Source organism: Talpa europaea (assembly GCF_964194135.1).
Source record: "Talpa europaea genome assembly, chromosome: 9".
Lineage (NCBI taxonomy): Eukaryota > Metazoa > Chordata > Mammalia > Eulipotyphla > Talpidae > Talpa > Talpa europaea.
This window is the reverse complement of record NC_140076.1, coordinates 19,490,392-19,517,669: the sequence shown is the minus strand read 5'-3', so window position 1 is coordinate 19,517,669 and position 27,278 is coordinate 19,490,392. Positions and strand designations below refer to the sequence as shown.

Below are 27,278 nucleotides of genomic sequence, written 5' to 3'. Positions count from 1 at the left end.
TAAAGCAACATGCAGAGGACGAGGGAGGAAGGAGGATCTTTCTGAGGAGGTCTGAACTGAATGCGCTTGGGATGCTTCCAGGGCACCAGCAGCTTCAGACAGCCACCAGGAGCTAGGGCAGTGCAGTATCCTGGGGGTGTAAGCAGTCTCCCCTTAGTCCCCTGAGTCCAGAGTGTCTGAACACTTGGCTATTATGGACTTTGGACAGAGCAGCAACCTATGAGGAGAGACATAGCAAGGCCCACCCTCACCCTGCGTCAGCACCATAGGCTCTGTGGCACCAGCAGCCTTTGTGGCGGGGACTAGACTCTCATTTCCTATCAGACTCTGATTCCATTAGGAAAAACCCCACCCTAGCTTACCCCAGGGCTTTAGGCTCAATTTGGAGAGCTCTACTTCCAGTATCTTTCAGCTACTTTCTTCCAGTATCAGCTACTTTTGTAACCTCTGTCACAGCTGTAATCCGCAGCAAATGGATTTCCTGACCCTCGGGACAGAGCCTCAAGTTCCCTAGACTTGGTGGCTCCTGGGAGGGCAAAGCCATCAGCGTTTCTCCAGCTGCTGGTCTCAGGCCCTGTGGACAACAGAAACCTGTAATAAGATCACTATCCCAGCCATTACAGTCAAGCACATCACTCAAAGTGGTCCCTTGCGGTTGGGAAGAGAGAATTGACTAAAGTAGGATCGCAGCCTTCAGAGCCTGGCCTCCCACAAAACCACACAGTGAATTAGAACTCAGAGAAAACCAGACTTCCAGTTCTGGATGTTAGCCATTAATCAGATTTGGCTACAGTTCACAGTGGAGTCTACAGGGATGCGTGGCCTTGGGGAAGAAATAAGGAACTAGTTAGAAAGAGGAGAAGGGAGGAATACGAGTAGGAATTAAAAGGAAATTGAAGAAGAGTGTGTAAAATGCTTAAAGCCTACATACTATGAAAATCTAAGGGTTCTTGTTTTCTAATGAGGGACTCCAGGGTTTGGGGCATAATGCGAGTCCAAAGATACCTCAGTAGCCCTCACTGAGAGGTCAGAACATCTTTCCTTTACAGACCAGGGCTTTGTGGCAGAAGGAAGGGGGGAGTGGTCGGGCACGGAAAGTTTAATTCAAGGAGGAGAGAGCCTCTCTGAATTTGGAAGTCACTGTATTGGTCCATGCTTCCTAATTAATTTCTTTCTAACCCAGGTTACCTTCCACTAGGACACCAATGAGAACGTTACATAATATAGGGCATTAGCTGCTGATTTCTCCAACCCTCTGGTTGAGTAAAACCAGTAGGTTTTCTGGAGGTGCCTTCCATGTATGTGTTACTGAAGGAGAGACAAAGGAGCCTTATCTCCTTGAGTGACTCACATTCCCCCCAAACTGGGGCTCGGTTTTTACATAGGAAAAACAAAGGAGATTTTGGTAATATTTGGTCTCTTCAGCTGGTGTTGAATTCACATGCATGTGTAATGTATACATTACATAGAGTGACTTAAGCATAAAATATTTAATAGACATTAATTAATAATTAGGGAATTATTCAATGATCTCAGTTCCTTTCCACTTCTGAAAATCTGGTAGGTACACTCTAGTATGAACTTTTGCCCCAGGTCATTGAGTAATGGCTGCAGGTAAGATGAAGGATGTCACATGGGACGAGCTCTAGCTTGGAGGCAGACCTGGCTTGGAATCCTTGTTCTGTGATGACCATAGATAAGTTACTTAGATAAGTCCTCATTGACAAAATTAGGACAGTATCTATCCTATATAGGACGTCATGACTAGAAATGAAGCATCTACCACACGTACTTGACATACAGTAGATACTCAACAATCACTATTATTAGTATAGATGCCACTGATGGACAGTACTGAAATTAAATCACCAGTCATGTATGTTTAAAGTAGTTGGGGAAAATTCTTCTGATGAGGCAGAAATTAAGCTTTCAGATGAGAAGTAGGATGGAGCTTGATGCATGTCAAACAATTCTGTTTAACAAATACTTATGGAATACGACATATATGTGTGTGTGTGTGCTTGTATATATATGGGCAAATACAAAGTGATTGCTGTTTTCCAGAAATTCAGAATCCAGTGGGGAAGGTAGACACATAAGCACATCACCCCACATAGGTTATTATTTATTACCTGAGGCCCTACAGCAGTAACAGTAGAGCTGGTGTTGCCAAAGCTGGTATTACCTGACACCTAAGTCCATGTTCTTCCTGTTAGCACATCGAGGCTCCTAGGAAAACTGAGCCACCAGAGGAGGCCCAGAGGGAAGGGCTGGGATCTGTTTACTCAGCAGCAGCCTAAGTCTCGGTATTCAGAAAGCCTAGAGTAAGCTTCCTCCCCCTTCCTTCCATCGCTTGCACACTTTCCTTAACACCTCTCTCTTCTGGACACTAGCAAGTGTCTTGCTCACGCATTTGTAACTTGGCATGTGGGAGGTAATATTTTTATCTTAAGATTTGTACTTTATGCCCAATCCCTACTGGGTTTACCAGAGTTTTTTTTTTTTTTTTTTAATTTATTAAGTTCTAATTTATTTTTTTAATGAAGTAATTTTTTTTGTATATTTCAGTTTGTTTTTCTTTTTTTTTTTTAACTTTTAAAATTTTTAGTCCAGAGTTTTTGGATAGGTTTCAAAGGAGTCATTAACCTCATCATTGCACACATTTTTGTATATGTCTGCATTTTTTCCCTGGGGCATGGGATTTTAGGTTTGGCCATCTCTGGTCTGCCTCCAACACTTAAGAACTTTAAAATGAAGAGTCGCGTCATCTACCTTTTCCCGCTCCTGGTACTCAGCAAGGTTACCCTGCATGTTGTGGATATTCAGACTGTGGGGAAACAAGGAACTTAGTGATTCCTGGGTACAAACTAGAAACTATGGAAAGATTCTAGGGGTGGTTGACAAGGAGTGGAAAGTGGGGCGGGGCATCTTTGTTCTATGAAAGCAGGGGAGCTGTGAGTTCAGGGGATTCAATTGTTACTCCTCTTTTGAAGTGTTCCCTAAGAGTCTGTGCTTACCTCCTCTGTGTTTTTCATGCACGATTGAGGGAAGCCAGAGAAGGTGCTTGAGAGCCATCAAAAGCATGAACTGGAACAGAGCAAGCATGCCAGGGCGATAGGGTGGGGGAATCACGATCTGGAGAGTAGGAGGGTGGCATCAATGAAAGAGAGGGTAGGCGTGAGCAGACTGGGGAAGGAGATCCTCAGCAGGAGACTGCAGTGAGGAGAGAGAGCTGGAGCGTGAGGCTAGGAGTGAGGACAAAGTGAGCCTGATGCGGAGGGAGGTCAGTCAAGGACAAGCGAGCCGGGCTAGGAGCATGTGGGAAGATGCGCTGAGGAGAGAGGGTCCAGAAGGGAGCTCGGGAGAGAGGAGAGTGAGCACACACACATGTGCAAGGGCAGCCAGAGCCAAAGCACAATGGCAGTGAGTGTGAGCACCCAGGAGGATGCATCTGGACCCTGTAAGAGCAGTGGTGAAAGGGGGGTGAGCATGAGCACAGGCGGAGAGGCTAGGAACAAGGGTGCAGCCCCCAAAATGGGAAGACCATTATGAATATGACAGAAAAGGCAAAGAGGTGGGGTGGGGAAACAGAAGGCCGGAATGAGAGGGAAAAGAGAGAGCAAGCTTGGCAGCGGGCGGAGGGAGAGAGTTCGGGAATAGCGTGACAGGAGAAAGAGGAACTTGAACTCAGATTTGGGCATGTCTTTCCCATCACCCCCTCTTCTCTCCTTCCTGCCGTCCTCCCTCTCTCCTGCGCCTCCTTCCCAGCCCCTCTCCACTCCCCCAACACATTGCCTCAGTGAGCTCTGCGATTGCCAGTTCTGAACCCCAATCATGGTCTGGCCCTGGAGGAATTCCTGGCAGGCTTTAATGACCGGGATGGAAGGTCCCAAGAGGCTCTGCCAGTTCTGTGCTGGAAGAGGATTGATCTGCAGGAGCCGGACAGTGAGAACCAGGCTGGGGACAGTTTTAATGAGCCCAAAGCCAGTGCTCGTGGATCATTTGGTACACACTTGACACTCTGCTAAGCATCATTGTCTTAGTCTGTCTTCCCGACAGCCCATGCGCTCTTTCACCTGACAGATTAAGAGACAGAAGGTTAGAGGAGTGTGACCTGCCAAGCTTTCCCAGCTAGTCAGTGGCAGCGCCAGGGCGCAAATCCAAGTCTTTCTGATTCCAAAGCTTGTAATTTCCACCAAATTGCTCAATGTACTGCCCTGCTCAACTTGAGATTGGAGGGCAGTCGCTAAGTACTTCATAAAGAAAACAACACTCCAGACACACTCAGAGCTCTTCTGGCTTTGAAAACAAAACAGGCACTTCTGTTTATTTTATTTCTTCGTTTGCATCTTTCTCTCATTCTGTTCCCTCCAGATTTTTAATCCCATTTCTCTCTCTGAGTGTATAAATATAGACAATAAGTTCTCTGATGTTCGGCTTCTCCATCCCAAAGATGTAGAAGTTGATAGGGTAGAGCTCTTCCAGGTAGACCATTGTGAGAAATCTGCCTCCTTTACTGATACTAACTCCTGGCGGAACAAGCAGGTCATAGACTTTAGAATCAGTATGATATGATCTCAAATTTTGCCTTGTGAACCAAGCCTGGCCCTGTCATCCTCCCGGCAAGCCTGTCCCAGGACCCGGTTTTACCCAGGACTCCGCTACAGGATGACGAAGAGCTGATGCATATGTATGAGCACCCCAGTGAGTGTGTGACACTTCACCCTGTCTCTTCCCTCCCAGCATCCGCCTGCTTTTCTGCCATCTGCGTGCCCTGACGGTGCCATCCGATAGGCCATGGAGAATGAGCTGCCAGTCCCCCCTACATCTAGCAGTGCCAGTGTCTCCAGCAGTAGCAGTGGGGTCGGTAGCAGCAGCGGCTGCAGCAACAGCAGCGGTGGGAGCAGCCGCCCCCCGGGACCCCAGATCTCTGTGTACAGCGGCATTCCTGACCGGCAGACGGTGCAGGTAAGATTCCAGAGGATCCGGGACTGCAGTCCTTAATCACCTGCAGGCTAACCGGGAGCTCCTGTGAGCCTGGGCTGGTGGAATAACTGAGGGGTTGGATTAGAAAGGGTGTAGGGGGGTGGGTTAGTGGACGTGTGTTTGCAGGAGCGTTGCCAGTGGGTCCAATCAGGAAGTTTGGAGAGATCAGGAGAATTCCTGATCCTTACCTAGTGATCCAGATCCCAGCATGATGGAGGACAGGTGTGTGAACGTGTAAGAGGCAGGCAAGAGAAGTGATGGGAGCTGCTCGCCACAGCCCAGACCCACTGCGTAAACAGCCATCGTCCTGTAACAAGTTTCCCAAGACAGAGGGCCCAAAAGGAAGCCCCCAAAATCCTGTGTCTCTGTGGCCTTTTACCTTCTTCCCTAAAGCTGTGGTCCATGGAGTGCCCTCCATGAGGCCCCCTGCTGCTCCCACACCCAGTGTGGAGCTGGCTCCCCCGCCTCAGTGAGAATGGTTATTAGGCGCAGTTCTGTAATTCAGGAAACAGGGACTCAGATGGTCATTCAGGGAAAGACAAAAAACCTAAGCCTAATTCTCCCACCATCCGGTGTTCTTAATCACCAGTGTCTGAGGTGCCCAGATAAGACAGGCAGAAAGGAGGGACCGCAGTGGACAAGTGTTTACCCTGAGTAACTTCGCTGTTACAGCTTCGCTGGGCTAGACAAGTGACCTCATGCCTTGGCCCCGGGCCCAGATTAGGGAGCAGAGGAGAAGCCACAGCAGACTGAAAAATCTAGGTAAAGAGGACACCATCAGATGCTGTGGAATCTTCTCTCTCCCAGTTCTCTCTGCCTTACACTTCATAAAATGGTGTTTCCTGTGCCTGCCTTCCCCCGCCCTCACCCCGCCTCTTCCCTTGGTGCTTTGCCACCATCCCAGGCCAGGTAGGTTCACCATTGGTTCCATGCTCCAGGCATTCACAACCAGGCACTCTGCCCCTCACCCACACGCCCAAGCACCGTGTACTAACACGATCAAGGCCACAGGTGATAGCCACGGAGGCCAGTGGCATAGAGCCTGATTAATTCACTTTCCCTACACCTGGCTTCTTGGCACGTACTTTAGTCCCCAGGAGCCAACATTAGAATGTACCCTCCTCCTCCCCCCAGCACAGCTGCAGGCAAACAAGACTGAGGGGCTCTGCTCTGGGAAATGGGGCGCCCCGGGCTGCGTTCTGCACCAGGCAAACCGCCCCGGGCACCTCCCGTTTCCACATGTTGCTGTCCTCTAGTAAGAAGGAGTTTCAATGTCTCAACTCCGGCTGCCTGGACTGCCAGGGGCCTTGGAGGAGTCTAAGATAGAGAGGCCTACATAGAGGAAGAAGAAAGGATGGGGTGGGGTGGGGGGGCAAGGGAGAAAGGTAAGTTCATATAAGCCAGGCCCCCGCCGCGGAGGGTACACTGAAGGAAGGGTGTGGAAGAGGTGAGTCGGGGTGGGGTTTTCTAGGGATACCCAGGAGCCTATAGAGAACCTGTGATATGAGCCTGTTTTCACAGAACCTCAAATCTGAGCCCAGAGGTTATTCTGTCCTCGAGTCACCAGCCTTAGAAACCACGCCAAGCCCGAGAGACAGGCTGGAGGCTTGCTTGTTAGGGCCAGGACCCAGGATGAGGACCAGCCTGTGGCCAGGGATCCCCAGAGCTAAGGGCAGGAGTGGGTCAAAGCCTTAGTAGGGCCCAGGCAGGGTGTCAAATGGGAAGAGAGGGCATTAGAGTGGCCAGCGGAGAGGGGAGAGGAGCCCCTCCAGGACCTGAGGGCTGGGGAAGGCCTTCACTGTGCTTTGGTGCTGTGGTGGAGGGGGAGCTCTGAGGGGCTGAGAGTACAGAGTGGGGGGAGATCAACACAGAGCCTTTGTCACCTCCCGGAGGCTGAGACTCACCAGCCAGTCCCTCAGGAGAGAGGGGAGAGCAGTAAGCCCAGGAAGTGGTGCTCAAAAGAGAGGGAGGATCAAGAGAACGTGGCATCACTATGGTGTTGGCTCACTCTGCAAGGCCCAGGCGACCTCTTCGAGGGACTGATGGGACTTCCCAGGCAGCTGGGGACAGAACCTGGGCAGCAGCACCCAGCCTGCCTTGGGGCTGCAGCCGAGACGGTGTCGCCTGTGGATGAGTCCTTCTGCTGGCTGCATTGCAAACAGGAACAGGCCCCGCTTCCAGCTCGCCTGTCTTCCCACCTCTTTCCTTGTCGCTGATGTCTTGAGCTTCAGTACTCTCTGTTGTGGTCCCCCATGTCCCTCTCACTGGCCTCTGAGCTGAGGAGTATTGGGGGATGGGAAGCTGCAAGGGCCTGGCCCAGGACACAGTGTCACGGGGGCTTCAGAGTTTCTGTCTCCCCGGCCTCCGCCAGGGTGGGCTGGAGCAAGGGATGCTGCTTTGCCTCTCCCCATGGAGGCGCTGGCACCGGAGCAAACCTTGCAGGGAGGCCAGGGGAGAGCTGCAGGACAGACTGGGCAGACATGTCCAGAGCTCTGCCAAGAGTTGCCTCCCCGCCCTGGGGGAAGGTGGCTGAGGACAGGGCGAGCCATCCATCGGGGAGAGGGGCGGACAGGCACGTGGCCGCAGGTGGGATGTGTGGCCGGTGAACAGCCCTCTCCTTCCGCGCCTCAGGTGATCCAGCAGGCCCTGCACAGGCAGCCCAGCACGGCGGCACAGTACCTGCAGCAGATGTACGCGGCCCAGCAGCAGCACCTCATGCTGCAGACCGCAGCGCTACAGCAGCAGCACCTGAGCAGCGCGCAGCTCCAGAGTCTGGCAGCTGTGCAGCAGGTGAGAGCCGTGAACAGTGAGGTAGGGGGAGGGCAGGCACATGCGGGTCTCTCCCAGAAGCCCCACATGCACCCCTGCCATCTGTCTTTTGGCGGGAAAAGGCTCTGGTTAAGCACCTGGCCCACAGTCCCCTAGCTCGCAGCAGCTGCCCTCTCCGCCCTCCTCACCGTGGCTGCAGCTGGGGGGCTGCTGGGAGGCCAAGGCGGTGGTGGCCAGAGAAGGCTGTCGCCCTCTCGTTGGTCTGTCGTTAGTAACGGAAAATGCGTCCATTCATTCAACAAAATGTTTAGGCGCCTCTGTACCCCAGAGTGACTCATGTTGGCACTGAGTTCTCCGTGCACCCTGTCATTCTGGACTTGCAGAGAGGCCCAGCGTGGCCGGTCGGGGAGGGTCTAGCTGCTGGACTCCCGGTGGAGCTGGCAGAAGGATGAGCAGAAGCTGGGCGGGGGGAGGGCAGGCTGGGCCTTCCAGACACCGTGCACAGCTCGGGGCGGTGAACCAGATATGACAGAGTGGCGGGGGTGGGTGGCTGCTGACCGGAGCAAGAAACAACGGTTGTGATCGTAGCGAACACTGAGCGCTCACAGGATTCCCCTGCTGTCCAGAAGTAGGGTGTTCCCGTTCAGTGTGCTTGGGTAGGTTATTCCTGGGGCCTAGAATGCTCAAAAATTATTTCCATATAAGTTAATAGTAATAGTGTGCCCAGCCCCCAAAATAAATCAGAGTAGAGGAGACATGTGCATGGAGAGGCTTAGCCTTGACTGGGGCTCACTTTGTATTAAAGGGACACGGAGCCATTAGCCTGAGGTCACGCGGATGAGGCAGAATGGGGGCTTGACTCCGGGGGCTGGACTCCTCACTGTCATCCTCTAGTGCTTCCTTTGGAGGGCAAGGGCCAGGGGAGTGGCTGGGGAGCCCTGGGGCTCTAGTAACAAGAGTTTTCTTTCCTAGGCAAGCCTGGTGGCCAACAGACAAGGGAGCGCTCCAGGCAGCAATGTGTCTGCACAGACCCCAACCCCGGCATCCTCGGTGAGTGAGACAGGGCCGTGGCAGGCGGAGCCCACAGCTGCGACCAGCCCCTTCTCCCTTGCCCGGAATGCTCGTGGCGGTGCCTCCTTAGCCATGTAGAATCGTGGCTGGAATCTAATCCTCTTGCCCTTAACTTTAATAACCCCAGCGTCGAGGCTTCCTGTTCCTCACTTCATTCTTTGCCCATAGCACCTCCCTGCAGCTTTGCACACAGGCCGGAGACAGGCAGCGCTGGTGGACACTCCAAGCCCCAAGGACCATAGAGGGTCCTAAAGGAAGCTGAACCCAGCAAGGGACAGAGACGGGGGGAAGAAAGAGATGGGTGAGGGGGCACAGAGTTAACCAACAGAGCTCCCCGTTTCCTACTGCGCCGTGTCTCTCACAGATCAACCTGGCGGCCTCCCCTGCAGCGGCGCAGCTCATCAACCGGGCTCAGAGCGTCAACTCAGCCGCGGCCTCGGGCATCGCCCAGCAGGCTGTGCTCTTGGGCAACACGTCTTCTCCGGCCCTGACTGCAAGCCAAGCCCAGATGTACCTGAGGGCACAGATGGTGAGTCCCCAGCCGGGCTGCCGCTCAGGTGGAGCAGGACAGAGGCGGAGAAGCGGGAGCTGGGGGACCAGAGGGGCGCCGGGGTTAGAGAAGGGTGGGGAGAGGCACGAGGGGCCAATACGAGGAAGGGGTGATGACAGGGACCTGGAAGACTAAGTGGGAACCTTGGTAAATGTTCACTAACTCAAGGACAGGCGGGATTCCAGGCTGAAATAGAGAAAGATGCCCTTGATGCCTCCTTTCCTGCCCTAGTTTTCCTCTTCTTATCAGAAAACACTCTCCCAAATTAATTCGAGTAGATGCAGAGTCTGTGCCCAGATGGCCAGCATACTCAGAGACCCGAGATAGGGGGACCACAGGCATTTACACCCCCAGAAATGGGCTCTCACCGCTGCGGTGGCCCACACAGAGACTGGCCTCCGCTAGATCCAGGGTGCATCCACGCAGGGGGTGAAGGCGGCGGCCAGCTTCGGGACATGCTGCTGCCTCCGCTGCTCCCCAGCTGGGCCCCCTGTCTAAACATGGTCGCCCTGTCACCCGTGACTCTCATGGCCTGTGGGCACATGTGCCCTAGAGAGCACGCCCAGAAGTGATCTTTTACACCCGTCCCGATGAGGTGCAAGGCCCTTGGAGACCTGACAGGCTCCTCAGTCTAGAAGAACTAAGGGAACCCGGGAGAACAGCAGCCTGCCCCCAGAAGACCACAGCCCAGCTCTGTGCTGGGCCCAAGTCCCTGCCTCATGGCTCCGGTTCTGAAGATTTCTCCCCGCAGCTCCTTGACACACTGTCCTGAAGACAGCCAGCTGGACGTGGGGAGCTTTCGTGGGCTTGCTCCGGCCCTCCTGTTCTTGCCTCGAGCTTACTGTTTGAGGTGCGCCCCGTCGCCTGGGCATGTCCTCTTAGATACACAGTCGGAAGTAGCTCCCGCTCCTCTAGTTGCTGATAGCCCCCCCCCCCCGCCCCCCGAGACACCACCCAGCCTGCCTCGGCCCTGGGCCTCTCACGCCCTAGTGGATGCAGCTATCCCTCCTGGAATCCTAAAGCCCGTCTGCTCCTCCCTGACCAGGGCCCACAGGCACAGAGGCGCAGTTGGGGCACGTGGGTTCTGGGGCCACCTGCTGCCGGGCGCTGAGCTAGGCTGGTGGGGGTGTGAGGGTCAGGTGGACACCCATGAGGAGGACAGCCGCAAGCCCCACACTCGGCACTCCACTTCCTCCGTGACTGTGGTCCCTGCGTCCTCCCCATGCCCGTCTGAATTTGGCTAGCCCGTGACCAGAAGAAGACATCCAATCTGATCCCTTCTGGAGGAGAGTCCTGGTCTGACCCAGCCGGGGCTCAGGAATAGATTGGGCCTGCCAGATGTTCTTGAGTGTCCAGCCCAGCCCAAGGTCCCTGCTCCCTAGGATACTGGAGTGGCTTCAGGGGGTCCTGGTGACGTCGGTCCCCTCTGGGATGAGCTCTTCACAGAGGCTTCTGCAGTGACCCAGCTTGGACACAGCCCCCTGAGGTCACCCCCACCACCCCTCTCCTGCCTGGCCAGATGATGCTGCAAGCTCTTGAGATTTTCAGGTGGTGGTGCCTTGCACGCCTTCCCTTTCTGGCCTCCCAGTTGCCCCATGTCTGCTCCCTGGCTAAAGCATCCTGTCCTGTGGCTGAGCCCACATTGGGCAGGTAAAAGGCGCCTCGTTTCCTGTGATTCCAGGCCCAGCCAGGTAACCTGGTGCAGGTAGCTAGGAGCCTAGGCGGCACTGTTCCTTTGTCCCCTCAGCTCATCTTCACGCCCACGGCCACCGTCGCTACCGTGCAGCCTGAGCTCGGCACTGGCTCCCCCGCCCGGCCCCCCACCCCCGCCCAGGTGAGGATTCCATGCTTGTGGGAGGGCAGGGGGGTGGGCACCCCTGCACAGGGGTACTGATACTGGGTATGGGCACGAGCCCTGGAGGACCATGGAATCATTGCAAAGGCTGGGCTCTTCTAGGAAAGCGAGTGGGTGACTGGGCAGCCTAATGCCCCAGACTTGCTCCTTAATCCCCCATGAAATCACGGCTGCTTTTGACTCTGGGTTGGGAGCAGTGTGCCGAGGTGTGATCGCCAGTAATGGGTGGTCGCTGCTTCCTTGCTCTCCCCACCCTTAAGTTCTATGGTGGTTTTTGCCTTGTAAGTGGAAAACCCCACTCTGCTTAGGCATGAAGGTTGCATGGAAGAGGGAACAGAGATGAGTCCTGGGTCCCTGCCTTCTGCTGAGAACACAGAAATCTTCTGTTGTGACTGCAAAGATTCTGTGGGCAGCAGGGGAGAGGAGCAACCTCCCACTCCCCTGTCCCCAGCTACAGAGTGGGGACCCGTGGGGAGAGCATGATGTTAGCTGTGAGTCTGCACCGCCTCTGTGTGTCCAGCAGAGGGCGCCAGGGACCGGGTTGAATACGCTTGCTCATCTTGTGGAAGCCTAACTCTGAAGACAAAACAATCCTTTATTTGGTGGCCTTGCGGGTCAACTGACTGACCCTTTTGCCCTGGCCTTTTCCAGGGTGGCAGACCCATGCCCCACTGTAACTGGAAGCTCTTTCTAACCTGAGAGTCTGGGGGAGGAGGGAAGGAGTCAGAGTCCCTGGCCTCCCTGCCTGGGCCTGCCCCAGCCTGGGCCGTCATCCCTGCTCAGAATTCAATTTCTTCTCCTAATGAATTAATTACCAGTGCTCTCTCTTGTCCCCTTTAGAAGATCTGCCTGCTCCTGGCTCCTCTTTCAGCCCTTAACTCATTCTCTCTCTATTTCTCCCTGATTTTACAACCTCCTGTCCTGTTCAGCCATTCCTGGCTCCATCCCTAACTCTTTCCCTATCTTAGTTATGTTGTGGGGTGGCACCTACCTTCATTCTCTGGACTCCCATAGACCCCTCTTTTCCAGGTACAGAACTTGACCCTACGAGCACAGCAGACACCAGCGGCGGCAGCCTCGGGCCCTCCCCCCACTCAGCCTGTCCTGCCCAGCTTGGCCCTGAAACCCACACCAGGCAGTAGCCAGCCTCTGCCTGCCCCATCACAGGGCAGAAACACTGCTCAGGGTTCCCCCGCAGGTGCCAAGCCTGGCATGACCGACAGTGTGGCGGAGCCACTCAAGAAAGGAGATGGCAGCAGCAGTGTGCCAGGGAGCATGGAGGGCCGGGCTGGGCTCAGCCGGTTGGTGCCCACCGTGGCCGCCCACCCCCTCATTGCACCAGGTAAGGGCTCCAGAAGGAAGGACTCCTGTCATAGGGGAAACTCTTGAGCTCTCCTTTTTTCCCACCAGCCCCCGTGTATGTGTCTCTCTGCCTTTTCCAGTCTGGAGAAGTTCATCAGCTCCTGCTTCAATTTCCTGCTTCTAGTCTTGCTTTAAAGAAGCAGCCCCATCAGTGGGACTAAGTGGGTCCTGCATCCCAGTGGGCACAGTGGTGGCCCTGAGTACCTGGTCGCTGTTCTCCACCTTGGATGCAGGCGGACTGGACACGGCACTATTGAAATTCTCGGAGTCCCAGAGGCTTGTAAGGCCACTGGGACGGGGGAGGTGGGACGTTGGTTTTCTCATCATTCAACGACACTGTTGACCAGTATTTGCTAGTTGTATTCCCAGTTCTGGTTATGCAAAGATCAGTAAGTCTTGGGCCCTGCCCTCGGGGTCTCAGGAGCCGCAGGTACAGTGCAGCAGAGTGTGATAATGGCACCGTGATAAATGTGGGCTCTGAGCCCTGTGGGAGTGCAGAGACGCTCTCTAGCCTTGGGGGAAAGACCGAGAAAGGCTTGCCTGTGCAGGTGGCACGTGAGAAAAAAATCTACTAGATTAAAGAAAGATTATCCAGCAGATTTCCTAGGGAAACAAGTTCTGTGCGGAGGATGAATCCGTGTTCCCTGGGGCTAGACGCCTTGCCCTGCTGCTGAAACTCTCCCAGCACTGCCTGTTGTAACCCATCTTAAACAAAAACATCTGCCAAGAGCTTTAGAAGCCAGGCCTGCCAACCTGAAGACCAAGCTGTTCTACCATAGGAATAAACTTAGTGGGGACCACAGAGCTTTGCAGGAAAGATAATCACACCCTGATCACCTCCCTCCCCCCTCCCCCAGACAACCACGAGCCCCCTGGCCTCATCCCAGCCGGTTTACCACCCAGTCTACCCTGCAGTGTTTTCCCCTTGAGAACCTATCTAGGCTTGGGACTAGGTGAGCTAGGTGGTCAAAATAGGATTCTTTACCTAAAGGAGTATGCAGTCGAGGGAGCCAGATACACATCAGGAAATCCAGTCAGTGCCCTACATTCTGCTCTAGCAGTAAGTGTGAAGTAAGTGTGGCCAGCGATGGTGGCTCAGGGCCAGACAGGATGGGTCAGAGACAGGGTCAGGATGAGTCAGAGGAAATGGCCAGTGAATCTCAAAGCATGAGTAGTTTCCCCAATGAAGGAGTGGGGAGGTCGTGAGACAAGTCAGGGGTTGGGACAGCCAGCGGGAAAGGATCCGAGGTGAAATCATTTACTCACCTTTTTGGGGTTTCGAGGACAACGGCTGTCTTTGTTCCGGTGGGCACTACTGAGCTGAGAGGAACCTCCCTGTGGGGCCTCACTGCCCTACACTTCTAGATGTTTCTCACTCTCAGGCATTGCCTTCTTCAAAGATTAGTCCAGCCTCTTCCTCTTATGGAAAAGAAAACTGAGACTCAGAAGGTTGAAGACTGAGGGGTCTTACGTTGAGTGGACTAGAGCTAGGACCCCAAATTAGCATTTCTTCTACCTTCTCATTCAACCTTACAAACCCTAGAAGAGTGTCAGGGATTCAGGGTTTCTTGAGAGCCTCGTTCCAGCCCAGCCCAAAATGTAACCTCCCTCCATCTAAGGCAGCCTCCCAGATTCCAGGAGGCCTTCAAGAGAAAGTCCAGTTCTCAGATTCTCCCTAAAGCTGCTAAGTCACCCTGGGGTCTTGAGAAACCTGATCAGAGAGGGAACCAGCACTGAGCAAACATCTGTTGCCTCCCTGAAAGCAAACGGGGCATTTTCATGCATGTCGGGACACAAAGGGAATCCACATCCCTCTGGGTCCTTCTAGGCTGGCAAATAACCACACGTGCATCACACAGATTGACAAGAGCCATGGAGTAGTTTAATTATAACATGTGGCTTCCTGCAGACATGGGGGAGACCCAGCCTGACTAAGTGGCTCACCACATGGCTTCAGACACAGCTAAGACAGGTTGGGGGGCATTTGCTGGTGAATCTGCCTTCTCCCAGGGTCTTCCTGGACTAGATCCCTATGGAGAGAAATTTAGATATAAACATCAAAAACACCCAGCCTGCGGAGCTTCTCCCATGAGATAGACACCTTGCCAAAGACATGTTTGGGATGGCAGAATTTTGCTCCCCTACATGCACAGCACTTTTTTCACCTTTGAAAGAAACCTATAAAGCAGGTATTTATATCCCCTTTACAGATGAGAAAACTGAAGCTCAGGAAGGTTGCCCAGTAACTTACTACATGTATCACTCAAGGCCACGCAAGTCATAAGGAACACTCAGGACTAATTCCATGTCTGCTGAGTCAGATCCTGTGTCCTTAATCATCAAGAACCCTCTGGGCTATCAGAGTAATGGGGGGTGTCCTAGGCTTTTCCCATTCCTGACCCAAAGCTCAAAGATCCTGCTGGTTCTGGGATTTACGGAGTCCAGTGGAGGGCGCTCCTCTGTTGAGCCTGGGAAAGCGAATTCCCCGGGGGAGGACAAGCCTGAGCCCCAGGTGTGGCTCCATGCAGGACAGAGCCCCTTGCTTCTACGGGACTTGCCGTGCCGTGGCCGTGAGCCAGGCCAGGCCACAAAGGCCCTCTGACCAGAGACAAATCAGTGGGCTTTGCGTTGCCCCTGCGTCTGCTGTCCCCTCCTGCTCCTCCTCCTCTCTTCTCTCACCCCTTCTTCTGTAAGCCCTTCTTTTCCACTTCCCCACCCCACCTCCCCCTTGGAAGGCAGCAGGAGGGTCAGGATGCTACAGATCTTAGGGCAAACAAACAAGACTGAAGTAAACCTTACGACCTAAGGGCTGGCGTGTGTGTGTGTGTGTGTGTGTGTGTGTGCGCGCGCGTGCACACGCTCAAGAGCACACTAGTAAGAGGGAGGGTGCAGGGAGTTTTTCGTCTGTCCTTGGAGCATTTGGAGCGGGCTGGCAGGCTGTCCCCAGGGAAAGTAACCAGTGGAGACTTGTGGCGCGGGGGCACGGGTGGAATGTGTTCTCCTGGGGGCTGTTTCCTCCCAGAGCAGGCCAATGCTAGTCCCAGCTGGGACTGCTCCCACTGACAGCTGTTTGGGGGCAAGGCCCCTCCCCCATGGCGAGCTCCCTGCTGTTCCTGCTCCTGTCACCTTGGCAACGGGCTTCTTTAGGCTCTGCAAATAGAAAAGGTCCCTTTTACCCTGAAAAAGGGTGGGCTGGTAGGTGGGGGGAGGGGAGTAAGGGGCGGAGAGCAGAACCTAAGAGGTGGGGCTTCTCAGTGGGGAGAGGACTGGACCACAGGGCTGAGGAGGGGCGGGCAGTGAGGGCCCTGGGCCTGGCCTCCGGGAAGCTGAGTCCAAAGGGAGCCAGGCCACAGGTCCCCATGGGAGGCTTAGCCCTTGGAATACTGGTTCTAGTGGATAAACTCGAGGCCTTGGGTGCACACTCAGGCACAAAGGTGAGGAGAGAGCTGCTGGCCAGCAGGGAGGTGCTGTGATGGAACAGAACTGTGGAGCCTTTGAAACCCTGGGCCCTTTCACAGGCCCGTGCTCCAGGGGCCAGGTCTTCGCTCTGTCTCCTTATCCCTCCTCAGGCCTGGGGAGGAGAGAAGATTCCGTGGGGAAGGCCTGCCACACAGCGGCTTTGTTTTGTCACAGAGGGGCTTTGTGTCAGGGAGCAGTGGTTTCTGGCTGTGGTAGGCTGCACTGCACCATGCCTGCGGACTCTGGACTCTTGGGTTCCATTATTTCCCTCCCAAAGCAGCTGCCAAACTACGGGGTGGACACATTTTTACTTAGAGAATCCAGTGAAAGCTACACATACAGGTGGCCCGTTGTCTGCCTGGAACCAAAGCAGCTTTGATGTAAAAATCATGCAACTGGCCATGAAGGTCATTTCAACTCTCACTGTAGGGCCCATTTTCAATCATGGAGAACCTCCTTATTAGGAAAAAATATTCCAGAGGGTACTAGTGGAGGTGGGCGTGTGTGTGTGTGTGTGTGTGTGTGTGTGTGTGAGTGAGAGAGACAGACAGACAGACAGAGGACAGAGAGACGGAGACAGTTTACTGTGATACACACAGGACTTTGGAAATGTTTCCTATTCCTTCTTTCCTGAAATTTATTACCCTAGGCCCCTATTACATTACTTCCATGGTTCCTGCCAGCTAGTAATAATAATAATAGTAATTACTGCCAGCTAATGAACACCCATGTTCCAGGTACGGTACTAACTGCCTTACCTACCTCCGTATCTCATTTAATCCTAGCAATGATTATTCCATTTCTCAAATGGAGGAGATAGGATGGCGCAGAAAAAAATCATTAACTGTCATCCCTGAAGGGTTTTTCTCTGTTTCTTTAATTGTTTAGTTCAGCTCAACAAATACTCATTTAGCACCTATTATGTGCCAGACATAATGCTAACCATATGGGAGTTACCCAGATGAACAAGAGTTTAAATTGTAATAGGCGTGGTGGAAATTTGGAGTTGTGCCTTGAAAAATGAGTAGGTTTCAAGAACAGAACAGAAGGAGGATTATTTCAGCTGGCACTGGGGTGCACCCAGGCCCTGTGAGCGTGTGTGAGTGTTTGAGTGTGTATGTGCATGTATGCACACGTGGCCATCTGTGCTGGAGGTGGGCGCTGCTCCTCCTTCCTTTCCCCTAGCGCCACTGCCATCAGCTGTGGACTCCCCAAAGATTCAGCTCCCTCTCCCTTGGATTTTGCTCCAGCACTCACCCCTAATTGAGCTTGTCTGTGCTTGCCTTGCAGACACCCCCGTCTGTCAGCAGGTGACTTGTCAATATGCATTCACCCAGTCCCTCGTTTCCACAGGTTTCCAACTGTGTGTAGGATTTTCCCACTTGGGTATCACCCCCTGAACATTTTTAAATTTTAGAGAGTTCATAAACAAGCAAAAACCCAGGGTCGCCCTCTTTGGCCAGGTCCTGACTGCTGCCCTCAGTCGTGAGGTCCTCCTGTACCCCAGGCTCACTATCTCAGGGCAACTTTTATTTCCTTCTCCTTCACCAGGGGCCAGCGCGTTCCCATGGGAAAGGCACAGGCTCCGAGCTAGACGTGGTTTCAGACCCCATCTTCATCACTTACTAGTTTTATGACCATCATCAAGTTACTTAATCTCTGTAAACCTCAATTTCCTCATCTATAAAACAAAGATGATTATGTTTACCACAGGCTGTAAAGATGAATGAGATGGCCAGAAAGAGCAGGCTTGCGATGGGGATGAGCCCCTTCCCACCTTATTCCCACCCTCCAGCCCGCCCAGCTCATCACCGGTTCTAAGGATACTTCCTCTTTGCTCCCTGCTTTGCCCAAGACTTGCTGCCTGGAGGAGGCTTCACAGGGGGCCAGGATGTTCACCTCACAGCTTCTAGAATCATCCTCCTCAGAGACACTCTCATTTAGAAATGTTCACTGTCTCGATTTCCTAGTTGCAGCACCTAGTCTTTGGGAGGGGCTCCTGGAGCAGCTCCGCAAGGGCTTCTGCTGGACCCACCCCACTTCCGGGCCTCCCCACCCACCATTGGCCAGTGAACCACACCAATTGCTCGTGGCTTCCTCATACAGATGCTCTGCCTCTCTCCTACAACCACCCCTTTGTGACTTACTTGGTCCTTCACGTACCTCTGTCTCCCCACCTTCTGGTGTAACCTCTGGTCTTGTTCTCCCTCCGAGATTACCTCAGAAGTTCCCAACAACCTCCAGCTAATACTCTGAGACTTGCTATTTTGATTTGTGCTTGCTGACTTGTGCTTGCTGACTTCACTCCACCATCAGCATTTCTGAGCATTTGCTGCATGTAGGGCACCATGCCCCCTATGTCAAATGAAGTCAGTTTCCCCTAGCCTACTGCATCAGAGAGTCACTCAGAAACTACTCCTGCTTCTTACTTGTGCAGGGAGGGCACTGCCCATTTGCTGCATTGGCTTCCTGTTCAAAATAAATGAAATGCAACTTGTAAACCTGCTTTGAGAACTTCAAAGCAACATAAAAGAAACAGGTGATATTTGGGGAATAACTACCATTTGCTGAGCATCTCTGATATATGAGCAAAGTCAGGGAGCCCCTTTGTGGCTTAAACATAATAATCTCCTTGATACTAGCAAGTGCTCTCTGTGGTATCGATCACCTTTTACATAATAGGAAATCAAGATACAGAGAGGTTAAGCAATTTGTTTAAGTTTGTACAGCCTATAGGTGGCAGAACCAAGGCTGAAACCCAGATATGTTTGACTCTAAAGCCCTTGCCTGTATCAAGATGATGCTTCAAAGCAATGTTATGATAATATGTGAGAACAACTTTGATTTTAATAACTCAGTTTTTAAATAAACATCAACTTAAAATGAATGACCTAGAAGACTAAAGTGCATATGGTAAAATGACTGCTTTCAAATTCCAAGACCCCAGTCTCATACTGTAATTTGACTACTCTAAAATGATAAACAATTCTCACTTGCTAAACAAATAAACTAAAACCTATTCCTTTACCCCCTTATGCTATACTCCCATCCCATCTTCCAAGGCTGAGGTAGGGGCAGAGATGGAGAAACCAGTTCCCTTTTAATATTCCCAGTTGCCTTATAAGGAATCCTGGTCACAGAAGCTACTTGGTGGTTTTTCCAGATGGCTGCTGAGCAAGCCGAGAAGCATTAAAACAATTAGATCCCCATAGGATGGCGCTGGCTGCCGCTGGTGACCTCATTGTCACAACCTAGTTAGTATCCCCTCCCAGGGAGGCTTCCCTTAGCTCTGCTCCCTCTCAGACTCCCAGCCCTCAACCTGGAGACACTGCAGCACAGGAAAGCCATGTGGCCATCACTTTAGGGTGCTCCCTGGATGCACCGGATTACCTTCTCCCTGGGGGGCTATTCCTTTGATGACCTTCCTGATTTTGATCATGGTGAACTTCGTCCTTCCTCTGGGAAGCCTCCCCTGCTCCCCTTCCCAAGCTGAGTCAACCCCTTTCCTACATTCTCAAGATTCTGTGCTTACCTCCTATAGCAAGTTTGCTAAGAGGATCTGTTTACCATCTGTCTCTTATCAGGCTGACATCTATTCTAGGGGCCATGTTTTTGTAGTTTAGTATGCTTTTAGACCAAGTATAGTGTGTGGTTTGCAGTAGGTGCCTAGCAATGTGCGCTGAGCGAATGGAAATTATTTCTTCACCCAATGTGTCCACCTTGAAGAAGAGTGGTTAGTAAACAGTGATGCCGTTCCTCTCACCAGCACCCTCCTCTTGCCCGTAGGCCAGAGAATGCCAAACTCTATCAATTAGAGCAGGCTCCTAGGAAATTAAGCATATAAACAGGCTTGCAGCCAATGCTTAAACTTTATAAACTTTGGGTTCAAGCGTCCCTGCTTTCTGGGACAGTGAGCAGTTCTTGAAGTCTTGCGATCCATTGTGGATACATTCTGGGAGCAGATGTGGTAAAAGGGGCGGGTCAGTAATCCCTCACACTCAGCTCTCCCGCCTAGGGGACTTTCATCCTTCTTTTGCTGACAGCCAACTGGCTACGAAGCCTTGAATTGGTCTCTTCCAAGGCTGTTCAAGGTTGGAGCACCAGGCAGGACAACGAGCACTGCCTTTGAGCTAGGTCCTAATTTGTGGAGGCCCTGGACTTGCCTCTCACCTGCCCCGTAACAAAGAGGGCTGATAGGGCCTCCAAAGCTGTGGCTGAGGGCCTATGCAATCAATCCCTTCTTCCTAAGAAGCAATGAACTTTCTAGCCACAGGGGACAAGAGAGTCAAAATGGGTGCCGGGGAGAAACGAAGCTACTAGACACTAGGAAAAAATAAGAAAGGTCCAGAGAGATTTCTGTGCAGTTTATTCCATAAACTGACAGGCCCCCTCCTAGCAGGAGGGACGAAGAACACAGCCTCTTCTGCTGTCGTGGCTTCAGCAGAAAATAGCCTTCTTCAAGACCCAGCCTGAGCGGCAGGAGAATTCATCCATCTTAGACATTCACTAAGCATCTGCAAACACATCGATATTATGTGGGACAATGTGGAAGATAAAAGAAAGATAAAAATCTTCCAGTTGAATTAAAGCTCATCTTTTAAGTTTTAAAAAAAAGCAAAAGAAACAGACATGTCTGATTCATAAAGCCTAGTCTAGTTCAGTAGTCTAGTTAGATAGGAAATGTCCTACTTCATTTAATCTGAAACACCACTGATTGTAAGAGGCACCCTTATTTTATTGTCTCTAAGAAAATAGCACATTGCCAGTTAAACTGACACCATCAACTGCATTTCAAAAGATGTTAAAATGCCAGGAGTGGGGAAGGAATGAGAATCAATGAAATACATAAGATAGCACGTGTGAACTCACACACGAGTTGAACAACAACGACAACAAAAAGCATTCAGGAATTCAGAGAGAGCAGGAGTTGGGCTGGGCCCAAAGAGATTCAAGCCTCGGCTCACTGAAGCAGAAGGAGGGCATTCCAGAAAATGGACGCTTCTGAAATTGAAGCCAACAAGGCATGGAGGGATCTGATCTATTATGGATGAGTCGCGAAGTTAAGGTGGGCTGAAGGTTAGTGCAGGAAGTGAGCTGGAGCTAGACAGGCACAGAATCATCAGGAAACCAGGGTGTTGGTAAAACAGAATGGTCTGGGGTCACCCCCATCTCCTTCATGTCCTCACTCTGAAGAGGAAACATCTTCGGACGTGGGACAAATATGCTGGAGTCCCACCAAGTTGTCACCCACCCATCAATACTGACTGTACATCAACTAAATGTAAGGTCCATTGGAGGAAACGTGAACCAAGTTTAACTTACTAAGGGAGATCAGCGCTTGACCATTACCCCAGCTATAAAGATGATGACACGGGAGTAGTGGTCACATAACTTGCCCAGTGTCACACTGCTGGTAAGTGGCAAAGCTGGAATTCAAATGCAAGCATCTTGATCTTAGAGCCCACAGTGCCCTGCTAGACACGTCACATCTCTGGGGACCAGGGCGAAGCAGAAAAGTCTTGGTGTAGCTCAGAGAAGGGATTTGTCTGCTGGAAGGGCAGGAAAGCAGGACTGGGATTTGACTTGTGTTGCTCCAGACGGTAGGAGGCCAGGCATAAACCCCAATCAGTAAAGACTGCTTGGATCTAAGAAATAAAAATTACAAGGTTAGTTTAAGTTGTCAAGAGATCTTGAGCGGCGGGGGCTTTAGACACTGCAAAGGCCAGTCCCTGGTGGCTTTTAATCAGGATCGGCTCACTAGGAAGATTAATTTGCAATCTGTAAGATGGATTATAGAGAGAAGAAGCTGGGATCAGAAAGACCAGTAGGAAAGTTCCTGCAATACTTTAACTAAAAGGACTTTTGACCCAGCATAATGGTGGAATTAAATCATGCTCCTGGCTTTGCATTAACCTCAAAAGGTGAAGGATATACACTCCTCCTCCAGATACCTTGGGGTCTTTGATCTGTGAACTTCGTCTAAGCCTTCATGAGCTTTGTTTTCAGCCTAGGTTTATACTAACATCATCTGTTCTAGAACAGTCTTTGATATTCCGCAGTGGCACAGAGTCGGGGAGGGAGCGCGCTAGGAAGGGGACCCCGGGGGTAAAGGGCCAGAGGACAGCAGTTGCCTTTGCCAATGTGGTCAACAAACGTGTGTTATCCCCAATGCTGCGTTTAATGTGCTATAGATTTAATGCCTTTGTCCTCGCTAACCTTTCTTCCCACCTTATAAATCCAGAATCTTAAACTGTCTTCCTGTGGCAGACGCCCTCGATTATAGAGCTGAAAGAGACAGGTTGTCACCTCGCCCAAACTTCTGGTTTCCCAGATAAAGCCCCGAAACCCTGAGACAGAAAAGGCTCTGTCCAGGCCACTCGTGTCTCAGCAAGGAGTGGGATGTGCCCTTGGGCCGCACAGTTCCCGACCTGCACCGTCACCAGCTCTCATCTCAGATGAGTGCCGCTATGGCAACTCTGTTCCCAGGGCAGGAATTTACGATTTTGTGTTGCAGGAGAAAAAGTCCTGCCTGAGTTTTCAGCAACGATGCCCGTTGTCCTGCAGGTTTCAGCCACTGGAGCCTACTGGGGACCTCCTGCACCTCTCAGGCACCTTAGCATCAGCCATCTCGAACATTCCTGACTGTTAACATTGGCCTGATTAACAATCCTTGCCTGATGTTTATTTTAAGCTATTCAGTGTGGCATTAGAAGACAAGGCTTAGGCTGTCTCAGGAGTCATTTATAATCCCTGTATGTTGGCTGGCAATTTCCATCCAGACACTCCTCCGTCACCTCAAACACGACACATTCCTCTTGAAACCACACTGCCATCCGATGTCCCCTCCCCACTGGTCACTGTCACTCAGTCTGTCGTTTGGGGCCATCCTTATTTCCTGGGTTTCCACCTGCCAGAGTCAGCCACCAAGGACCCCTGTGTTTCTCCTTGTCTCTTCTCATTTCTGTTCTTTCCATTCCTGCTGGTTTCTCCACATGGAGCTGCGCTGACATGGTTGAAAACTCGTGTGTAAATAGTCAAAGTTCAAGAAAGAAGGAATTTCCCTAACTTGGTTTGAAATCTGCCTACTTTGCACCTGTAACCATTAGAGGGTGCTTATTAAATGTTAGCCGGGGACCCACAGTTTGCCTTACTCCATGCTGTCAGGGAGCCTTTGTGCAAACCCAGAGCATAGCTCTGCCTGCCCTCCGGCTGCTTTTAGGCAAAACAGATTCAGCTGATCTGCCCTCACACTAAATAGCCTGGAGGGCCTTAGACAGTGAGGGCCTGAGGACCATCTGTCTCTGAGCTGAATTTCCTGAATCCCTACTGCATGGGGCTCCGAGGGATAGCCCTCTGCTCATGTTTCCACACAGAAAGAGGGCAAGAAAGGGAGAAATTGGGGCCATATAAATGACCAGGCCAGGCTCTAGGAGCAAGATGAAAGCAAGAGGGACTGAACTTGGGGAGCCTTCCTGATGTGGCTGCGGGTGGGGCACGCTTGATGTAGTGGAAGAGGAGGTCAGGCCATGCTCCTGACCTAGTCTTTCCCTTTCAGCGTATGCTCAACTCCAGCCACCCCAGCTCCTCTCACAGCCATCCTCAAAGCACCTGCAGCCTCAGTTTGTGATCCAACAGCAACCACAGCAGCCACAGGCACCGCCGCCACTCCAGCAATCACGGCCTGCACCCCAAGCCCAGGCCCACCCCCAGCTGCCCTCAGTCCCTCCAGGCTTGGCCCTGCAGCCCAGCTCTGAAGCCCATGCCATGCCGCTGGGCCCAGTTACATCTGCCCTGCCTCTCCAGTGCCCCACTGCCAATCTGCACAAGCCTGGCAGCTCTCAGCAGTGTCACCCTCCCACACCAGACACCGGGCCTCACAATGGCTATCCCGAGGGCCTGTCCCACGCCCCGCAGCGCAGGTTCCAGCATGCCTCAGCTGTCATCTTACAACTGCAGCCTGCTTCCCCAGTGGTGAGTAAGCCGGTTCCCAGATCCTGGGAACAAACGGAACGGGCACAGCTCGGGCAACTCCACAGCCCCATTTGGGAGTGTCTCTGGGTGGCTGAGTGTTGAAATCCTCCCTTGGGTATTATAAGAAACCTCTCCCTAATTTGGGGTTAGCTGAATCTTAAAGTCCTTGACAGCTACCCAAGCTCCATGGAAACAGGGAAAGCATCCAAGAATGTAGAGGCAATTCGTGAGAAGGTCATCTCTGTCCTGTCCCTTAACAGCCCCAGCAGTGTGCCCCAGATGACTGGAAGGAAATGGTACCTGGCGAGACGAGTGTGCCTGAGCCTCGGTCTGGCCCATCACCACATCAGCAAGCCATCATCACTGCCATGCCTGGGGGCCTGCCTGTGCCCAAGAGCCCTAACATCCAGCAGTCCCCAGCTCACGGTATGAAGGGCAATGTGGCCCATGGGGGGTGGGAGGTGGGAGGTGGAGAAAGTCAGCCTTCCTTGCCATCCCCTGGCACATTTCACTCAGGCAGCTAGAACAGAGGGGTAAACTGCTGCAGCCTAAAGAGACAAAGAAGTTGGGTAGGTGGAAACAGAGGGGGAAAAGGGAAGATGAACCAAGGATTTTAAAAAAGCAGGGTGGGGACCCAGAAGATTGAAGAGTAAAGGATAAAGAAACAGATTTGGAATAACTAGCTCCCAACTCTGGAGCCTACATGTCACTACTGTCAACTTGAGGGTTCAGGCAGCCCTCCGTTGTGCCTGCTCCCTGCTTGATTCATACAAGAGGAAGTTCTTGCCATGGGGAAATGCCTAGGCGGGGCTTGGCGGGGATTCAGAATGAGTGCAGTCATGGAGAGCATCGTTGAAGGAACTGTGCTCAGCCTGGGATCCTCATCTGTGTGTGCGAGTCCTCAGTGACCAGTGTCTTCTCCGAGACCTCGGTGTCAGGAGACGGCTGGGCCCCTCTGCCCCCACAGAGGGTCACTGCAGGGCCTCTGCCCTCTGCCCTCTCCCGCTCTGTGCCAGTGTGTGCCGCAGTGTCAGCCCAGATCTCAATAAGACTTGGGGCAGCGGGCTGCGGGCTGCTTACAGCTCAAGGAGCTTTCCAGTCATGGACTTAGTGTGTGCTGGGAGTCTGGGTGGGAGAGCCCAGAGGAAAAGAGTTTGGAAACTGAAGAAGGAGAAATAGGAAAGGAAATACTTTGGGGGGAAATAAGGGGTGGGGGAAGATGATAACTTTGCGATAAGGATGGGGTCAAAGAAAGGGGGAAAAAATGGAGAAAAGAACATTTAAAAAATTAACACAGGTCACCCTTTCCCTTGTTCATTTATAATGATAAGGGGCTCACCATGTTTAAAAGCTCCCATCCCATTATGGAGTTGCTCTAATTATCAGGTTTTTTCTTCATATTTAGTCAAAATCTGTCTGGAATTTCCACCACTGGTTGGGATTCCACCTTGTGGGCTGTAGCAGTGTCTGTACAGTTTCCTGTCCCTCCAATTAAAAGGAGAGACATCTCCAGGCTACATATCACCAGTGCCATGTCAAGCCCTCCCATGCCCACTGTTCTGGTCATTCTGTTCTAGCCACATTCGGCCTTCTCCTGAGTTCTCTACAGTGGGACCCCCAAAGTTAAGCACATTAATTCCAAATAAGAAGTGTCACTAATCCCCATAGGTTAGTGCCCAGACCTAACTTTCTGAGCCCCTCAAGGGGCAAAACTGCTTCCTGATCGGTGTGGTATGGGAGAGAGGAACTAAAATTTGTTAAACAGCTACTATGTGCACGTGCTCCTCTGAGTTCTCCTCTGCTCGCTGACAATCACCCCGAGAGAGCAGTGTCATTCTCCCCATTATTCAAAGGAGGAAATGAAAAGCCTGAAACATGGCCATGACAGGGCTACATGTGACTCCAGCCCCAAGTGTAAGTCCTCTCCTTCCTTCACCAGGACGCTGGCCCCGGATTGACTCCTCTGACCCAGGGGAGGACATCCTGGGTACGCAGCACCCTGTCCCCTGAGTTCTCGTGGCTTGGTGGGTTTTCTATTTCTGTTTCTGAGGTTTCTTTCTACATGCTGTCATGTGAGTCTTCAGGTAACTGCTGTCGCCCCATTTCAGGCCTCCTTAGTCTCAATTTGTACAATTTATACTTTGAGCCAAAATATGATTACTTACATCCATTAAATGTTATCTTGTGAATTTAACCATAGTTCTTCCTAGCCAGAAAATGGTAATAGTTAACAGCTAACATTTCCTGAGTCCTCTCTGCCGGGCTTCTCATGTATTTTCTCAATCCTAACAATAGCCCTCTGAAGGAAGAACTTTAATTATCCCCATTTTGAAGATCAGAAGATTGAGCCTGTGTGATGGGGAAGGAATGTTTACACCTGAATCTCATTATTCATTACCCCAAATCCGCTCAACTTTGCCACCTAAGTTAGCATGTTCTCTTTGTCTTTAACCAATTTGCCGATGGAAATAGTGCCTAAAACCTGAGGTTGGCGATCATCAGCATGTCCTGCTCAAGTATTTGTTAGCCAGCCTTCCCTGCATGAACTGACATTAGCTTACCTTTCTCCATCTTGTCTGGAAGGCTCTCAAAAACCTCTCTCTGAAATCTAGTCAAGATGATAAGCACCTAATAAGCCTCCAGCGCCTGTGGTACCATCTCTTGCGAGAAGTAAGCTTTGCAAAGTGGAAACAATTCTCGATCACTTCAAGACTTAAGTAGTTATGCATTGTCTATATGCCTGCTTTGTGCAAAGCACAGCAGAGGTAACACCTCAAGAAATAAGAGGTATACCTTCCTCCAAGCAGCATAAGGCCTGCTGGAGAAGATTAAAATGGGATAAATACCATAGAAAAATTATAAGTAAGTGCTTTAAAAGTTAAGAGGGAAAAGTAACTACCAACTAAAGATTACCAGAATACATTTCAGGGTAGAAGTAGCAGTGCTCTAGAGCAGGGCTCGGCAAACAACACTGACAGAGCCACGTCCATCTCATCCCAGTCTTTGTAGTCTACTAGCTAATATGGTTTTACATTTTTTAAAGATTTATTTATTTATGCATATAAGAACTGGGGTACAGGCCAGGGGTGCGGCGGGGGGGGGGGGAGGGTGAGAGGATTCACTAAAGACAGAGTGAGGAACAGAACGGGCGGATCCTGAAATACACTGCCGAGGGAAGTAGCGGGAGAGACAGGAGAGGTCTGTTACACCATGTGGGTTGCTCCTTGGCTGGCTGGGGATCAAACTCGTGCTGCA

At 51.8% G+C, this 27,278-nt stretch overlaps 1 protein-coding gene across 6 annotated transcripts in view; it reads left to right on the top strand.

The window, feature by feature from the left end:
• Nucleotides 1-4,797: 4,797 nt before the first annotated feature.
• The window catches only part of PHC2 (polyhomeotic homolog 2), a gene marked incomplete at both ends in the record, with an annotated part of 44,832 nt that continues 22,351 nt past the window's right edge, over nt 4,798-27,278 (top strand). Inside the window, 8 exons of one of the 6 annotated variants that reach the window (XM_084242021.1) lie at nt 4,798-4,968; nt 7,618-7,776; nt 8,728-8,805; nt 9,191-9,355; nt 11,124-11,210; nt 12,267-12,573; nt 23,608-24,023; nt 24,284-24,449. In XM_084242021.1, the coding sequence (XP_084098147.1) occupies nt 4,798-4,968; nt 7,618-7,776; nt 8,728-8,805; nt 9,191-9,355; nt 11,124-11,210; nt 12,267-12,573; nt 23,608-24,023; nt 24,284-24,449 (1,549 nt within the window). Of the gene's footprint in view, nt 4,969-7,617; nt 7,777-8,727; nt 8,806-9,190; nt 9,356-11,057; nt 11,211-12,260; nt 12,574-23,607; nt 24,024-24,283; nt 24,450-27,278 lie in introns of all 6 variants that reach the window. The other 5 variants (XM_084242020.1, XM_084242019.1, XM_084242018.1 and 2 more) reach the window with 5 other exon arrangements.